Consider the following 19235-nt stretch of genomic DNA (forward strand, 5'->3'; position numbering starts at 1 on the left):
AGGTTTTGTGGGTTTCTTTTTAAAATGACAAAGGAATACTTTTGCGAACTTAGGGTAATAAACAGACCTACAGCTTAGCTCTGAGAAGGTTACTTACAGTCTCTCAGATCCAGGTGACTCAGTAGCTTGCAGAACAAACATGCAAGTCCAACACTTTGATAAGTATTAGCAGAGAAGGGGAGCTATCTGGGTTTAGATCTTGAAGCTTTCCAGCTCTAACATTAGAGCTGGACTGTGACGTGATCGATGCGTTGAAATGGAACGTAGTCCCTTTATACCCCTGAACAGATGACTGGGAACTCGGTACCAGATGCACAAGATTAAACCAATTTACTTTGCTGTGCTTGAGCCATCCCCGCAGCAGCTGGGCAGGGGACATGGCAATGCTTGAAGGCCAGAACAATCTCTTACTGACGTGGTAACTCCAACAGTAGCCCTTGTCTGGCACCTAACCCAGAAGAGAAAGAGCTTGTGATTAGATTCTCAGTGGACCAAGACCTTGGAGAAGTGATCCTGGAGGAACCTGCAAAGCCCGCAAGGGAACGCGTGGATGCTGAAGAAGGAAAAGCTGGACTTAATTTGGGGGAGCACGAGGCAGTGGAAGCTTTTTGCTTCTTGCAGATTATGAAGCTGGTCCTTGGACTAGTTTCTCAGGTCAAAGGGAGGAGAATGAAAGGCGGGAGCACTTTTTATTTTTCCTTGAAGCAAACACAAGGTACCTTGGCTTGAGCCCATGGGCTCTGTCGTGATGCAGAAAGGAGGCTAAGTAGTCTGGTTTTGACTCCTACATCACAATTTAAAACTAAAACTCCCTTAAACCGATATGAGATTACCACAGGCCCCCGAATGAGCGATGATCTTGGCTCGCAAACCAGCTTTTAATACATTACTCTTTTATTTTCTACCAGTTTCAGTTTTCAAACGTGCCCCTGTGGTGCCTTCTTGCTCAGAGTACACTGCAGTGACAGAGATGTGCGTTAAGTTACCAAGGGCCATCTGTCTGAAAAAAAAAAAATATGGGGCAACATAACCCTATGATCTTTCCAAGTGTGAATATTTTATGGCTTAACAAAGTACTACTGAAAAGCATGAAACAAGCAGCATCACATACTCCCCTTTCCTGCTTGATAAGCCATGTGTTAATATTGCTTACCCTTGTCTTACCAATTTTTCCAGCTGTATGACATGCACTAAGTTCTGGTGATTTATCATGGTATTCCGTGTATGTTAAGCATTGCTGCAGTTCACATGGTGTTAAGTGGTTACAGAAGAACACAGAAATAAATATAATGAATTATTGGACTCTTTAAAGTTGGTACCATTGTATTCACGACTAGGAAGTGGAGAAATTATTTTAAGCTGGCTCAAAGCAGACTGGTTGATGTTGCGGAGTACGAAGAGTAATAACCAACTTGACCCTGCTTTCATAACTCCATTCTTCAGCTGGGGGAAGAAAGAATACAGTTTCTTTAGGGCTGGCGTCTTAGGGAAACTTATTGCTCACGCTGTGCTCCGATACCTAATTTAGTTTCACAGGGGAGTAGCGATTGGCGTTCACGTCGTGATTCACAGATCATGGAACAGGAAGCAGCCTGTCAACTTCTAGGGAGCTGAAAGGGGGAGAGTTGCTTAGAGAAAAACAAAAATGTGTTTTGTGTGAGGGAGTTCGGCTTGTGAGCACAGCAGGCAGACTTCAGTTCTGCTGTGACTCCTGCTGAAGTTAGAGGAGTCTCTCTGCAAATTAATTTGCCCCTCAGTTTATCAATTTGTAGAGTCTTGAGCGCAGATGAGTCCTTTGGATTAAACAAAAAACAACAACAACAAAAAGAAATAACACTCTTTCCTATCTCGGATAAGAGGTTTTTGAGACTTCAATTTGAACGTGATCCTTCTCTACTTCCATCCCAAATTAGCTGTATTCTGGATTTGCTTCCACAGCCTCTGTAGCTTGTACCTAATTGCAAAGGTGTTGCTGAATACTTTGTATCCTTTTGCAAGTGACATCAACAAACTGAAAGAAGGCATGCTTACACCAACATGCACATGTAAACACTGTGGGGTTTTTGAGTGTGTTTGTGTGCTGATGTCTCATTGTTAGCATTTTTTGTGATATTCTTTCATTTTCTCTCTTCCATTATTATTTGTGTGTGGATACTCTCAGCAGCTTTATTAAAAAAAAAAAAGTGCAATAATGTTCAACCAAATTTAGGGAATACTTTCATACTAGACACTGCACAATTGTAGATGGAGTTTAGCATCTTCAACAGCTCTGGTAGCAGACAGAAATAAAAAAATGGGGAGAAGAGGGGCATGTGTATGTTATCCTTGTATGTTTGACTTATTTCTCTGAAGAAATTCTGCTTTCTTGATACAGTTGTCAAGCACTGCATGTATTGCTGGGGAGTTTTGTGTTCCTACATAAATGTCTGTAATCCTTCTGATAGGGAATATTTTAGTATGAGGGTCAGCTCAAAATGTTATGAGATTCCCTCCACCTCCCCCAGATACAGTAACTTCTCTGTTGTTTGTACAAGATTTTCAAGATCATTGGAAAGAATGCGAACAGCGAGAGACTACTGGGCTAATATATAAAAACATGGATGAAGATCTTTTCCTCCCAAATTGATGGAAGCATTTCATGTGCACAGCAGAGTTAGTCTCGATTTGAAGGAAGAATAGTGCCATCTGGTGATCCCTGGGAAAGACTTTTCCACACCTAAAGCTGCAGGATCGTAATGCGCTGTATTAAAAGTTCTGCTCAGTAGTACCATGGCTGTTATACTATACCCTTTCCTGAAGCACTGACTTACTTTAAGCTGCTACCTAGCATTAAGTATCCTAGGTAGTGTGCTCATTTATGGAAGTATTTGTGCTCTAGCCTTGAATATGCATTCAAACCAGCAGTTCTGTAATTTTCTCAATGGCATCCCTGCTGCGAAGCTCTCATCTCCTTTTCCTGTTGTGATTTTCACTTCTGCAGCTGGATGTCCTCATAGCTGTGCTGTGTACCCCTGTCACCTGCCCTCTCCCCTTTTGCTGTGCCGTTGACCCCATGAGACACTAGCAGACCATCGGGGAGGCAGTAACCCTTAGAAAGACGAGTGACATTTTGGGCTTCCTTGCTCCATCCCGCTGGGAACTCCTGGTCTGCATCGCTTGGTTTATAAGTAAGGCAGTGGCTCCATTCCAGCAGAAGACCTGCGCTCTTATCTCCTTTCTCCTTACATTCTCGTCAGTAATGACAGGCTGGCATCCAGATCATCACCGATGCTGCTGCTGCCCGAGGGGAAGCAGAATTCAGCCTGCTGCTCTGGAGCCACGTGAGGTTTTGCGTGGCTGTCAGCTTGGTGCAGGGAGAAAAGGTTGTGTTATGTTAAAGGTGGATTCATAAATTGTTTATACAGAGCTAAAGGAACATCATTTTACAAGCAAAAATAGTTACTATGTGTGGTTAGAAGTCTGCCAATGAACAGGTTTTATTTAAAATAATTTATTCTGTGCACTTGGTGAAATGTCCTTTAACTGGTTCTCATTTAGGCTGATCACATAAGCAAGCCCTTACAGCAGAGCAGAAACCCCTAAATTACATGTAGAGTCAGAACATGATTTTATCTTTTTTGACTGGTTACTAAGTACACCCAAATCCACACAAATCGGGCATCAGTATTAAATATGAAGTCCTATTTGTAGCTTGTCTGTTTGTTTTTAGCTGGCATGGGCTCATATGGTTCTCTTTATACACAAAGGATTAGCTAGTCTTTAGAGACAGCTTTTGATTTGTGTTTTCTTCTCTGTTTAAAAGAAGGCCAACTAAATGTTAATTCCTTTCTTTCCAATTAATTCCCCTCCCCACATTTAAACTGAGCTATTAACATGTATAAGTGCAATGTATATTACTATGGCTCTGTATAGAATTGGATCATTGTATAGTTAGTTATGGCTTAAAGGCATATTTGTATCATGTTGGAGAAATCCCATCCTAATTGAAGGCATCTTTCCTAAAAAGCAGAACAAAGTGGGACCTCATCACACTGCCTTCTTGTGCCACCTTGACTTCATTGACAGGAAATCAAACACATTTGTTTGATCTGTCAGTGAAGATAAAAAGGGCAAGTGGATAAAGTGGTGTGCGTGTTTGATTTTGTCGAGTAAATATCATATAGAATAATGTAATATCATATAGAATGTTTCAGCTTTACTCTTTACAGCAATTGTAGCTTGCATTAAAAGATGAAATGGATACAAATAAATTTGGACTCAGATTAAGGGCAGTCTTCACATTACTGGCAAAATGCCAGTGTGTTGCACAGAGTAAGCATTACCAATATACATTTTCTGCTCTGTGTTAGCATTTTGCTAGGAATGACAGTAATTAAAAGAACAAATAATTAACTAAATTAATTCTTTCTAGAGAAGGTTGCTTCCTAATGTTATTGCCAAAAATCTCACTAAATGCATTAGGAGCAGAAGGGGGGTGTAGAGAGAGAATTGATCAGTAAATTTTATTTATTTATTTATTTTTACTTTAATAGGATAAATGGGGTATCTGGGGCCACTTGTAACACTCAGATTGAAGCAGTCAGGGAGAAAATACAGAAGTAGGATGACTGAATCCATATGCTTCATCAGCTGATTTGCCAGAACACCGTATGGCGAACAATTTTGCTTGTGGTCTGTTTCGATTTGTTAACAAATATGTTTACATAAAACATTGCAATGAGAGATGTGCGTGACTCTTCAACAAGGTCAGTGGTATGAAGTCAAGCATTTTCTTGTGATTAAAGTGGTCTTTTATCTTTGTTGTTCTGAGTTTAACCTCCCAAAGTTAAACTGACTATGGGCAGACCTTTAACTTCAATAGCCTGCATTAGGTCACCTGAATATTGAAGTCATCTCCAGGGTCTAATCCATTAAGGATCAGTCCCATTTGAGTCAAAAATGAGCCTCTGACTGTGCGAGACACGTTAAGCCTCTGCAGAAGTCTGATGCAGCAAAAAATGCAAATGTGGGCACCAGGCTGTTCTGCAGGACAAAAAGTCCTAACCTTTTTTAAAAAAAAGAGTAAATTTGTTTCAGCATTTTCAAAGTTAAGATTTAAGTTTTGCAAAGTTGACATGACTTCTGGTTCCTATCTTTTAATAAAAATGCTTTAAAATTGCTGAAGCAAAGCCAAAACAAGCCCTTTCAGTTGCCAGAAATTCCAAACCCAGTAATTTTTCTGTCAGGGTACAAAATATTTTTGGTGTTTGTCTAAAGTTGTCAATACAGTGAGAATCCTTGAGCTGCCTGGTTTGAACCCCTGTTTCTTGTTTGTGAGAACACTGCTGTTCTCTGTGTAAGAGAGCTGTATGGCAAATTTGCATGATTAGAAGTGTCGTCAGCAAATAGCTCAATACTATGTCCACTGATTAATAGCATTCCTCCTGAGTTAAAATACCAAGGCTTTGTACTGATTTATCTTTTAAAGTGGTTGATTTGCAGTGTTAAAAGAGAGATTTGTATGTTGATACTGCTTTTCTATACCTCCTTCTAAAAAATCAGGGCAGTCTTTTAACCCATCTGCCAGGAAATGTGAACTTCTGTATGGTTTTAATGCACCATTTCCAGCTGTTTTGAAACTGGCCCTTATTGAGTTCTCCTCATTCACTTCAACTTGTCAGTATGTCTTCCTCTTCTTCTCCCAACTCCTCCTGCCTTTCCACATTCTCCATACATTCCCATACTCCTCCATGCTTTCATACATTTCCATATGTCTACATACTTCTCTGTGCTTTTCTTGCCTTCAAAGGCAGCTCGAACCCCGTGCTGATACTGGTAACGCCTGGTGGTGGCTGGTGGCTGGGCTGTGCACTGGACCCCTCTTCTGATGCTGGTGGGCTTCACCCCTCGGGAGCTGGTGCCAGGGTCGTACCTGGCGTGCCAGCTGGCTGGGCAGCTTAGGGCGCTCTGTGCATGGTTGACCCTCTTGGCAGAGCTTGCCCAGTCTGTAATCCATCATTTTGTTGTTGAAGAAATGAAATGTTTAGTTATTTATATACCTGCATGCGCATGCAGCCAGCCAGAGGTACCTTATTACTTCTCTGAAGAGTAGTAACTGTCAGTGCTGCAGGTGGCTTACCCATCGTACAGCGCTGCTAACCTTGCATTGATCCTGTGGTCATGTAGGACTTCATAGTTACTTTATAGCAGCACTGTCACAGCACGTGTTCCTTAATTGTCAGCAGAGGTAGTAGCACTTTGGGCCTTTAGCTTTAAAAGGCCAGAGTGTCAGTGCCGACGCTGCGTCTGCTGTGTCTGCTGTGTCAGATGGTTTGTGTGCTAAGAAAGAAGTGATGATTTAAGTGGGCTGCATTCACTTGTTCTCCCTTAAATGTGATCTCAGTGTTTCTCTTGTGACAGTTCAGTAACAGTCCTAGTGATAGAGTTTCAGTGGGTCATCTTGTCCCTCCAAATTCAGCCTACCTACTCCACTCAATAGTTGTAAGGGCTTCTATTGCACTCGCTGGTACATCATCACTCATTTCTTACTGGAGTAGATTCAGATGAGCCACTGAAGTTCAGCTTCACAAGGGGATTTAAGATTTTAGAAAAAAACCTGTGTCACCCACAGTTGATTTTTTTCTTTTCTTAATACCTACATCCAAGGAGAAAACATAAGTCACTGTAGAAATAGAAATCATTGTCTAGTTGGGCTGCCAGCATAAGCACCAATGCTTCACGGTCTGTGCCTGTTTTTTGGTCTCTATGGTTCTGTTGCCTTTTGTAAATGAGAAGCCGATGCTGTTAAATTTAGATGTGAATCCAAGCTTTCCAAAAACACAGAAGTATTTGGCCCTCATCAAAAAGTGCAGACCATGAGCCAGATGGTGAAAGTTCAGTGTCGTGAGATATTTGTGATGCAGAAGTACAGACTGGATCGATCTCTAATTAGAATTGAGAAGCAACCAGCATATCATAATTAGGGGTATTGTATGCATTTTCTTTCTTCTTTTTCTAAAATGCAAGTCAAAAACTGTTCACAACCTAAAAGCCACAAGTTGAAAATAGGACTTTTCTTGGATTAAAACTGTACAACATGACAAATCAGTCACCAGCTTCATGAAAGAAATGAGTGATTGCTGAGGTTGCTTAGAAAGTCCTAGAGCCTTTAGCATCTGGTTCGTAGATTATAGGCCAGAACAGTAGTGGCTGAAAATGGCCATCTTATGCAGGCATTGACATATTATTGTGATCAGCTGTATACCTTATACCTCAGCAGGCAAATATTTTTTCTCGTTTGTGATAAGAGAGGCAAAATAAGCCTATAGTATGAACTAACCTAGTGTGTCTTTAAGTTGATCCTCGCAGGTCAGGGATGAAGTAGGTTGGAAGCAGTCCTCAGGGCTTGCCGGTCTGTCAGCTTATATCAGTGCTAAGTGAAAAAAATCATTTTAGTGTCATAGAAGACATGTAGAGGATAGTGTTTTATTTTTCTTGTATATGAATTACTGTTTCTTTTTGTTCTGATCTTCACTGAAGTGTCTGCCTACAAGTAATCTAGGAGAGGTAGGGGATTTTCACATATAGTGCATGCTTAGTGTGCCTTTTGCAGGTCCTGGCTTTAGATGTTGAAGTAGCTTGTGCTTTAGAGAAATTACAGCTCTGCAGCACTGATGATGAAGGATTTGGGGGCTGCAAGTCCCTAAGGCTACAGTTGCTTTTCTTGAATGAGTCATAATATAAGAATCCAAAGCCAGGTCTTAAGGAAAAATGATTAATTCTTTTCACAGATGAGTTCATTAGTGACATAAAATAATGAGAAAGAGGAGGAGGCATCTGTAACAATGGATGGTTATTAACTGGTATTACTGTGAGCACTTTAAATCAAGAACTAAAATAATGCAAACTACAAGGTTTGCTGGAGAAGAAAAAAGTCTTAAAATTTCACCAATTTGATTGCAGTGAGACAATTGCTTGACTTTGAGCATAGGATTTATTCTTTTCAAAAGGTGCAGGATATCTCTGCCTGCCTTTGGCTTCGGTGAAAGCACGTTCTATAAAAATGGGCCACTAAATACCGTTAGTGTTCTTGGTCACCTGGAGAGTTTCATGAGATCTTCCTGCTCCTGTTGCTATGGCATATGCAAAACATGGCGCAAGATATACATCTGGCTCCGGCTGTCATTTCCAAATCCCTGTCATAATTTCAGTAAGAACAGACTGAACTTTAGAGATGCTGTATCTGCAGCTTCACTGATGATTATTTCCTAGTTTCTAATTTTCTTTTTATTCTGGTTTTCAACACTCAGCGAACAGTTCTTGAAACCTCACAGAGTTTGCTTTTTTTTTTCAGTTTATTCCCCTGATAGCAACTCCTTTTTAGTATTTAAAAATACGTTTGACACTCTCTGTAGCAATTCTTTATCTGCCTTCCAATCTTTTGTTTTAATTTAGAGGCTGCATTTATTTGCGTTATATTTTTAATGATATTTAGTAATGCTGTTCTGCTTAGTACTGTTAAACAGTCCTTAGTGAAGGACTGAGGTGGATGCGAATCTTTAGGTGGGATAATTTTCATATGTATTTCTGCAACTTGCTGCTAATTGTGATGCCGCTCTCAAGTTGCATCCCAAAAGAGTCTGAGGTATTCTGAAAGGGAGAAAATATGGCAGTGTATGGCTCCTTTGGCTTTATTCTAGTGTAACTGAGACCGTCAAGTTGAAAACGTGGGAGGATTAGTTAGTACGCAGGAAGCAGAATGGTGATTATTGCTTTCAATGGATCTTTTTTTAACTCATGCTGTGTATTTGGCTGCTCTCTTTTAGTTCACCGTAGAATCAAAATAGCTTCCCATGCTAAGCAGGCAGTTGGGATATTGGAGCTGTAAACTCAAATGGGTAAGATCACCAGGTATTAATAGGTGGCATATCCTCTGCTGTGTGTGCACCCAGCATCCCACTCCTGCTGGGTCCCAGCTGGTGTTACTGCATCTCAAGTTGAGACTGAAGACAGTTGTCACTGTTTTCTTCGCGTGAATGCAAACTATCAGCTTCAAGCTACCAATTTGTGACCATCTGATGTACAAATTGAAGAACAATAATGTAAGACAATTGAGGACAGTTTCTGAAGTACAGAATTGTTTTCCTCAGTCTGTGTTATTCAAAGCAGATTTGAGCCCCATTTGGAATTTAATTTTTCCCATCTGCTGCGTTTTAAAGAAAAGTAATAATTTTTAAAGTTCTGAATTTAGTTGGAGCAGTGTCTACTTTTTAAATAACAAACCCTGACTGTTTGTGACTGACTCTGTGATCTGCTCTACATTGTCAAATAGTTCTTCAGGCTGGGATAGTCATGGTAGTTTAAGGATTTTAGGCAGCCAAATTGCACAGAAAGTCCCTTGGAGTTGGGTGACTGAGTCCCCAAGGCTCCGCTGAGAACATCAAACATCAGCGTCAGAGTTTCCACAAGGTTTCCAAGCTGCGACCGGTGGCTCTCAGCCAGGAAGTTCACCCCATGCTCTCACCTCCTTCCAGGATCTGCTTTCCCTGGATCCTCCTCACAGGATGCCTTATGCAGAAGGTCACCAAAACTCTCTGAGTATCTTCATTAGAACTGGGATTTCCCCAGGAGCCCAAGGCAGAGTGCGTGTACGGTTGGTTCCAGCTTGCCCCTTGCCATTCTTACGTGCCGCAGAGTAGCGGTGGTGCTACCCATGGCACGCACTCTGGGTGACAACCCTTTGCCCCTTTCCCTTACGCTTTCTGGCGTGTTCCAGCAGCAGCTGAGATACTTGTGCTCTACTGTGACAGGAGGAAATGTGGAAAATTAGGTACTGCTTCACATCAGTACCAGTGGAGTGAGTTAATTTGAGGTTCTTTCTGTCAGGTCTAAATGGTGAGGAATTCTGTTGCATTGGGTTGTGTCCAGAACATGCATCCACACGGATGCAGACTCTCCTAGTCTGTAGGTATTGAATCTTACCAAATTTAATCATCCCACTCCTTGAGATGATTTCTGCATCTATCTTTTTGTTGTTGTTGCTTGGGTGCCAACAACCACAAACAGATTTTCTTTTGGTACATGTTACAAATCTGGGAAAGTTTGCTAGGTGACCTGAAAGTGAGAACTGATAGTTTCCCTTGAAAGTTACAGATGACACCAAAACTGCTTAGGACTAAAATGTATTTTTTGTTTCTCAATATCTCTCTCTCTCTCTCTTTTTTTTTTTTTTTTTTTTAATTCATAATGCTTGTCTGTGAAAACCTTGAAGCCATGCCTTCCTGAGGGCATGTAGGTTTGTCTATTGAGTATGATATGCAAAAGAATCTCCTACTTTTTTTTTTTTTTCCAAATGTAGATGACTTTCTAAAGCTGTGAGACAGACTTCTCCCTGAGCAGCTGTGGCCCATCCAGGGTCACCCAAGCCTGGGCATTGAAGAGAGGAGCAGTCACCCTGGTGTTATCAGTGCTAATGATTACTGTGACATCATCACTCAACAAGAGGGAAGAATAATTGAGGTGTAAATCTCAGCTGCAGACTACACAGTGCAGTTTGGATTAAATGTCATCCTTTGCCCCTTGGGATGTTGAGCACAGTGCACAAGGCCACGTAGGCAGCAGCGTGTGGAGGTGCGCACACTTAGGGCAGGCAGCATCCTCAGGCAGTTTGGTGACTGGTTTCTGACAACCCACAGAGGTCATGCAAGGCTAGCTTTGGTTTTGTTTTTCCCAGGGGCTATATAGCTAAATCTGGACATACCACGACAGGGAAAGCAAAAGGCCTTACTGCACCTTCAGTGCCTGCTGCAGATTAAATGGTATCGGTTTACTAAGAATTTTTAGCATGAATAAAACACTCCAACAGTGTTCTTGTAAATGGCTGAACAATTTTTCTCAAACGCTGAAATAATTCACCCCAGACAAATACCTGGCAGTATACGTTTCAGTCTGAGCTGTTTGGCTGACAAAGCTATCACGAACTGAAGGGTCCTGTAATGGAAGAAGTTCAGTCAGCTGTAGCTATAAGCTTTGTGTGTGGTGTCACCTAAGGTGGAGGTGCAGGATGTGGCAATGGCAACTGCAGCCCCAGACAAAGTGTGCTATAAATGGTGATACATTCCACAGGTCTTATAAGAAAGAAAAAAATAGTATTTCCTTCTCAAACTAGTGCCTCTTTCCTAAGGGCTCCAAATTCAATATTTGCAAAGTTTGTGATTACTCTGAATAGATTAAATGTTGGAGCCATTTAAGAATGATGTTGTTTTTCTAAAGAAAGTAATCTTACATGATCATGCTGTCTAACAGTTTCAAGCAAATGTGGCAGATGGGAGGAAGCATCAGAGATGACTATCTTCCTAGAAATTTTATGACAACTTATGACAGAGTGAGCCCTGTATAACCCTGCTCATCAGCATGCATGTAGCCCCAGGCATGGCTGCCTCCTGCTGACTGTGTGGCTACAGGGCTGTTGCTAAGGAAAGGGGTCATTGCAATACTGTGAGTGCTGAGGGGACAAAAAACCATAACTCTTCAGTGAGCCCCATTTCATTAGATCCTCTGTTTGCAGAACTACTTTCAAACATTTCCTCAGGCTGCACTGTGATCCTTGGACTCTGGCATCATGTTGGCCAGTGCTCAGGATACAGACACACTGCGTGTGGCAGTCGTGACATTTTTACTCTGCAGATCAGAGTTCAATGTAATTGTTACCAGGAAGGTCTGCTTTGTTATGGTGGTGGCATCCCAAATGCCATATAACCAGGGTCAAAACCATAATCATTATGGCTCATACAAGATCTAGAGTCTTCTCTCATTATGGGCTCATCTTTTGTGCTTCAGCGTCTGGTTTACAGTCATGTGGCTCTGCATGCTTTAAAGAATCAGTAGCAAAATCAGTGATTATGCTGATGATTAGGAAAGGTTTTCTTTTATCAATGTGATGAAGCAATGGGAAGGTGCTATATTCAGTCCTACCAAAGACTCGCCTTAGAGAGCTTGCAACTGGTTCACCTCCAGAGAGCAGTGGAAATGCTGTGCTTCATTAAGGTGGAAAAAAGATTCTCAGAAATACCCTGTTTGCTTGCCCAAGAAGAGAAAACCTGAGATCTTGTGTTAGTACAAAATAAGAGTAAAATAAAAATAAGAAGTCTGGGTAAGACTCCAATTCTGCAGCTTTAAATACAGAAAAGTAAAATGTCAAAGAATTGTACGCACACTTTTCTTTTCTCCTTAGTCATTCAGTGAAAGGTGGAGTAGTCAAATCTGTGGCGCCTTTAAAATGATTCATTATTTCCATAGAAGCCAATTCATGTTTATCCTTCAAATCACTCTGTGGACATTAAAATAATGGAGAATTATATTTGCTTTTAATTTTGTTTCCAGACAGCTTGGCCTGAACATTCATGATGTGACTTGGAAACTATATCAAATTGTGATTTATTGTTGCTTGTAATTGTGTGGAGATTGAAGATATGCTGGATGCTGCTTTTTTCCTTTTTTTTCCTCTTCACCTCCCCCATTCTTTCACTTACAGAGTGTTCTTGAGTGTAACATGGTGAAAGGCCAGCATCTCTGTCTTCAGTGCTTTTCTTTGTACAAGCCACAGCAAATGAAGATTTTATTTTTTCCCTAACATGAGGCTGTGTGAAATGAATTGCGGTTTGTGTTCGATAACTGTTTTATTTTTCTTTCGTGTTTCTTTTTTTTTTTTATTATGCTTAAGTTTTGACTGGTTTTATGTTGTCATGTTAATCGTCCTTTCTCGTAGGGTGGAGAGAGAGAGCAGTATTTTTTAGTTAAGCTGGATGAGTTCAGTTTTATGAGAACCATATGCAAAACACCAATGGCGAAGGGGAAGACATTTATTTGCAGTAAGGCATCTGTTAAATATAAGAATGTCAAATCTGCTTCACAGGTGGGTCAACTGTTTCTTAAACAGGAACAATTCATAAACTAAATTTATCTATCAGGTCTTATCGATAAAGGAATTAATTTTTCCTATTTTCCTAAATTTGTTTTTCCTACACAGTATCACCTGCTTTTTCCCCCTAGTGAGTAAAAAGCTATTATTAGATTTTTTTTATGCATAATATAATTTAACAGAAGAAAACGAATGGGATTTTGTGAAATGTAATATAAAAGCCTGCAGAAGCTTATGCAAATTTTGAAAGATTTTTTTCTAGCCATGTTACAGAATCCAGAACAAACTATTCAAACCTAAAAGTTCTAAGTGATCGTTAATATTTACCAGAATATTGTTTTCATATTGCATTTAAGAGTGTTCCTCGAAGATAAGTTTCCTGTCCTGACAGAAATTGTCTGTGTGACAGTGGGCCATGCTGTTTGTGATTTGGTCCTGCAGGTGCAGCAGTATGTGCGCTTCCTGATACCTGAAAGTCTTCTTGCAAATTCCCAGTAAGCCCCCACCCATGCAAGCTTAGATGATTACACAGCTGGTGCTGTGAAGTGTGCATGTCTGTCCCCGGTCTCTAATGTATCCTACTGGGATCTGGCCGTCTAATTTTTCATATGAGTTCTTTAGTAGAAAACCTTTTCTTTTATTTCTGTACATAAAAAAGAAGCCCCAAAACATACAGCAAATGCTTTTGGGCCCAGTTAGGAATTCCATGTAGTACCACAGCCTAAAACACCTACCTGGATGCCAGTTTAAAGAAAGAAGGGGGAGGGGAGGAAGCACGCACAAAACCAGCTGGTTTTCAGCATTGTAAGGAATTTATTTTGCTCCTTACCTTAGTTATCAATGAGCATGTTTAGTTGATCTCGTTTTGCTTTTGTTTCCAGTCTGTTTGCTTTCTCATTTTCATGCCCTAGAGCATTTCAGTTTTGGTCACTGCATGACATCGCTTACATCAGAGTTGGAATTAAGTCACAAAGTGAACAGTAAGCCAATCTCCAAAATTCACAGGAGGAAACTGCATTCAGAATTATTAGCATAGATTGGTAAATGAATACTGACCAGGGTGAAATTAAATTCACCTTAGCTTAGCTCTTCATTTTTTTGGTTTGTTTTGTTTTATCAAGTTAGTTGTTTGTTAGTGTTGATTGCAAACATGTTATTCATGCCTCTGTTCCCAAGTATCCGGCCTTTGAGTTCCGATGAGTAAAGTGGTTTGGAAAGAATCCAGATCAGTTCATGCAGAGGCTATGCATGTTAGTAGAAAACTACTTACAAAGTCTGAGCATGGATTTTGTATGCGCTTTTACCCTAAATAAAGACTCTGTGTGTATAAATTTGTGCACGCGTGTGTAAATGCATATATAAAATTACATCAATCTAAAATTTTCAGCAATTTACTGTCTTGCATAAATTTTTATATTGTTTCACATCATCATATGTATTTCGTAAAAAATTCCAGGTTTCCTTGTTCTTTAGGGAAACACATTTTAGTTTACTTTCTGAATGATGGTTTGCAAAGCATACACAGTTCTCTACTGTTTTGTAATAGAGAATCTAAAAAATAAGATATTTTAAAATGTCTTCATGCCTTCAGTTTGTAACTTTTAGAAGTTTTTAGAAAATAATAAATACCTGTAATTTTATCTAGTCAGACTAGTCTGGTAGTACTCTAAATTCATCCTGAGATAGATGAAATATTCAAACTGCTCAAAAAAGAAACTGTTTTCCTGTATATGAGTTCTGTGCAATTAAAATTACAACATACAAACCTTACCAACTTAGGATGTGGTGTTAAAGTACTGAAATCAATGGATTAGAGCAGTGTTTACCCTCTTCTGCTTCTTTCTTTGAGAGGAATTTAAGTTTGGTCTGTGCTCCTTTTACATATGCTCTCATTCTAAGGGTTCTAAGCATTATGAGTAGTTCAGCTCACTGCAGCACAGTGATGTCTTTGAAATACCATGTGAAGTGTTTTCACTTTGAAGTATTGTGCAATGCAGTATATGTCCTGTTGCACAGCTTGGTAACCGTTGGTGTTTTGTGGTGACCCTGGCTGGGCTATGCTGGCAGGACATCGGTCCCGTTTCAGCCCTGGTGGGGGACATTCAGCGTTCACCTCCTTACAGGCATGGAGCTGACGTCTCTGGGCGGGCTCCATGCAGGCAGGGTGGATGGCCGCGTGGGTTTCGTGTGAGTTGTCAGTTGAAAGCATTAGATCTGCAGGTAGTGCCCTTTTGGTCAAAAATGCAAAAGGTCCTGCCACCTTGCTGTATGAAGTGCACGTAGTACAGAGGGTGAGGTCGTGGTCATATATCGCCTGTGCCATTGCCAAGCTCTGAAGCCTTTCCCGCGTGCAAGGCACACTTCCGAAGAGAGAATCGCTTTGTTTCCACTGATTTGTTCTGGTGGGGCGTGGGCTGCAGGAGTGTTATTGTGTGTTACGCGTGTAAGTACCTAACTCGATTTGAGTGCAGACTGTCCTTTGCAGTGAGGTGCAGTCACAGCTCAGGAGGGAGGATGCAGACCTGGTGTGTGGGTCCCTCTTCCTGGGCCGTATGGCCTCAGTGCCAGCTCCTCGGATAACTCGGCACAGCCTGGCATTTGAGTTGGACAAATCTGCTGGGTCCCAGACGCAAGGCAGGGGTCACCAAGATGTGACAAGGTCTCCCCATGTGTTGTCAGAAGCCATGTGGCAGAAATTCACTGTTGAGAAGGGAAAGGCTCTCCCTCTCCCCACTTGGTACTAATCATGGAGAACAATGCTGGCTGCTTTGCAAAATATTAGTACTGCTGCACAAAATCTGGGCCTCTGCTTATGGCCTGCTGAGTCAGACTTGTTTACTTCATTGAAGTATTAATCTCTGTCTCTGATTGGCAGTCAACAACTCCAGGCTCCAGGCTTAATAGAATTCAAACTGTAGATTACGCAGTTTTGCTGAAAATATGAAGCTTCTATCGCACTTGGAATGATGTATTCTCCCTCACTCCCCTTTGGTTTGTTTTTCAGGGCTGAGGTTAAGATAGATAAGTAATGCCTCCCACCCCAAGCTTTGTCTTTTAATTTAAGAATTTTCTTTAGCATCTGCCAGAATCTTCTGCATGCTCCTGAGAGGTTAAGCAATGAAAGAGCCATTAAATTAACTTCAGCCATTAATTTTTTTCAGTAGGATGAAATAGCACTTCAGTATATCGAATAGTTTCTGGTGTATTTTATTTCATATCATGGCAAAGAAAAGAAATGTAAGCAGAAGAGGCTGGTTTTCTGTTCGCATGAGAGGATGGTGAGTGAGGAGGCCTGTCTTCTGGTCCTGTGGCTTACTTCTGTGTTAGCAAGAGGTAGGACACGAGGACTGGATCCTGTGTTAGCAAGTAAGACATGAGGAGCAGATCAGTGTAGTGAAACAGTTATTGCCAAAGGCCTGATGTCCACACTATGCAGTTGGGAAGATAGTGGGGAGAGGTTTAGCTATACTTCACTAATATATCACTTTCCTCAGAAATACTTTGCTATTGCCTGTAAAGTCTTTTGTGAGAACAAAGCAGTGTCAAGCTCTGTTACGCTGTTCTTTGATGTGTTGTGAGGTCCATAAATGCTGTCACTGGTGAGTCAGTCCTGGCCGGGGCTCTGATCACTCTCCTGCTAAGCAGTCTGTCCAATTCTCCATGCTGTGCACTTGCCACTCCAAAAAACCCATATGCTCTTTTCACAGGCATAACTCCCCCACTTCAAAAACCGTATATCTTAGATTTTTCTAAGAAATACATGAAAACAAATCATTACAAAATCTCTTGGAATGGTCTCTCCAGCAAACTGCACGTACACCTGCTGAAAAGTCCCAAACAGTAGCAGCAGGATTGGCTTATGTGTCAGACACACAGCAAAGGAAAAATGGTCGGTCTCAGAGTGTCTTGAATTAGTGATTCCACATAGAATTTATGGTGATTTATAGAGTACCAGCTAGTGAGGCTGAAATGTCACTGCTGCATTGAAAGTTCATATGCCTCTTGCCTTTCTAGTTGTTCTACTTCTGTGTGCATCTGATCTCAATGTTCTAGCAGATCATAAAGATCCTCAGTCTTTTGCAATTGTATCATATAGCTGTCAATTCACAGACTTGACAACTTTCCTGCTTTTGGCAATAGACTGTTTCTTTTAGTGCCAATATATTGCACTACTGGGTTTTGGGACAGATGGTAGTTGGAGCTGCTGAATGTCGGGAGGTTCTGGAGAAACTCAAAGATGCATTTATGGATCAACCCTGTTGTGCATGCACTGGAAGCCCAGTGCTACAGCTGTGTTAGATTACCTGTGTGCATGATGGATGGACTACATGTATGAAGACAGTTTGCCTGAGCCACAGTTGGTTTGCAGTATGTCATTTACAGATCAATTATATATGTGTACTGGGTAGGGCATGTAAGATTTGCCAGTGATGTGAGCTGCTTCTTGATATTATTTCTGCTTACGCATCACTTTAGTTAATAATTCTTCATAAATGATATATGTAAAGTTAGGTATATATTTCAAACCCAAGAATAAGTAAGGACCATCTGAATCGGTTGTACAAGTCTGTAGAGTAACTGTTCTCATCACTTCTGTCTGAATAAAATAATGATTGGAAAATCCACTTTTTACTCGATTTCAATTTTGGTATAGGTGCCCAATATGCAATTGCTTGGAGAAGAATGTTGTTGCCACCATACCAGAATGCTATATTTTAATAGCGTGGAGATATTTTTAAAATCTCAGTATATGCTTGGGATTCATTTCGTTCATCTAAGTATAAGCATTGAACTTTAGTTGTTCTAGATGCCTCTGTAGTTAGTAGAAAGGCATTTCTCAAGAGAGACTCCTCCCATCCTAAGCTATGTCTCCAAAATTATTTGTGCAAATAGCCCCTGGCCATTGACCATGTCTCTGTAGGGAGCCTGAACAATTCATTCAGATGGGTTAAGTCAGCTGCAGATGGTGAAAGCCATGAAATCAGATATGATGAAATTCCAAACTCTTCGCAGACTGTGAGCGTTATGCCTGATGATCAATCTATTCAGCATGATTCTCCTTATTTAAAGAATTATTTCATGTTATTATTTTTCCACTCTGTGGGTAACTGCTTTAACAAAAGTTGTGGAGAGACCTCACCACAGCTTTAGATACTGCTCAGCAGGTTGTTCTCTTCTATTGTCTTACATGTATTATTTTTGTCTTCTTTAGTCTTCTGGTACCAGTATCACAGTGGATATTGCTGTCATGGGAGAAGCACATGGGCTCATTACAGACCTTCTGGCAGATCCTTCGCTGCCCCCCAACGTGTGTACTTCACTGAGAACAGTGAGCAACCTGCTTAATACGCAGTTAACCTTCCAGGCCATCCACAAGCCAAGGGTGAACCCTTTGGTGTCCTTCAGTGAGAACTACACCTGCTCCGACTCAGAGGAGTGTCCGGAGAAAGGAGAGAAACTAGCTATTCCCAAGGTGAGTACTGGACCCTGTCTATCATCTTCTAACTTGGCTCTCCCTGAAGAGGCAGCACTGGACTAGTGGGAGATGTCACTGGGCTTTTTGTTTGCTTCAGATTAACATCTTATGCACTAATCATACTCTACTATGAAAGGACAGCTAAGTAGACTGTTGGTGTCATAGTAGGACGATTCCCGTGTATCCTTCAACTCATGGCCAGGTTAACTTTGGTTCAGGCATCTTTAGAAGCTGATGTTTGACACAGGATAGCTCACATAGATGGTGTGCGTATTTCCTCACAGGTGTTGGCTGGAGCTTAAGAGAGAAAAAATAATAGGGAGCAGAGCAAGCAAAAGCCTTTCAGCATCCAGGTTCACCAGTCTGCCCCATTACTTCTCACGCAGAAATTCCCTTCCCACTCAAAAGATTTGAGCCACTGTATGTGGGGTGACTATCCTACTCAATGAGCAGTGAGGAATTAAATAGTAATATGAGGGACCTTTTTGCCCACTTTGAGGATTGGCATTTGAAATTATGTATGAATTTCAGTCTCCTCTTCCTTCCCTTAGCTAGAGGTGTGAAACCTATCTAAGTCGATGAAAAAGTCTCTATTGATGACCTCCAGGTGCTTTGGATCAAGTTTAAAATGTTGTATACCAAACAAACAAAAAAGATCACCACAATACTTAGTATGACAAATATTGTGAGCTCATGAGAAGTAGTCTTGAGAAGAAAAAGAAGACTGAACCAAAAAAATACATATATTACTGCCTTGACAGATGGCTTTATGAATACTTAGGAATCCGACAGGAAATAACCAGTGGTAACCACCCACATTTAGAAAGTGAACAACTAGAAAGAACACATCAGCTTTGAAGT

At 40.9% G+C, this 19235-nt stretch overlaps 1 protein-coding gene across 4 annotated transcripts in view; it reads left to right on the forward strand.

Moving 5' to 3' along the window:
• Nucleotides 1-19235, forward strand: part of PDE3A (phosphodiesterase 3A) — a 262985-nt gene that overhangs the window by 198656 nt on the left and 45094 nt on the right. For 3 of the 4 annotated variants that reach the window (XM_069807850.1, XM_069807851.1, XM_069807853.1), the window contains one exon: nt 18111-18371. In XM_069807850.1, the coding sequence (XP_069663951.1) occupies nt 18111-18371 (261 nt within the window). Of the gene's footprint in view, nt 1-12258; nt 12893-18110; nt 18372-19235 lie in introns of those variants that run through there. The other variant, XM_069807854.1, reaches the window with a different exon arrangement.

Source organism: Haliaeetus albicilla, chromosome 19 (assembly GCF_947461875.1).
Source record: "Haliaeetus albicilla chromosome 19, bHalAlb1.1, whole genome shotgun sequence".
NCBI lineage: Eukaryota > Metazoa > Chordata > Aves > Accipitriformes > Accipitridae > Haliaeetus > Haliaeetus albicilla.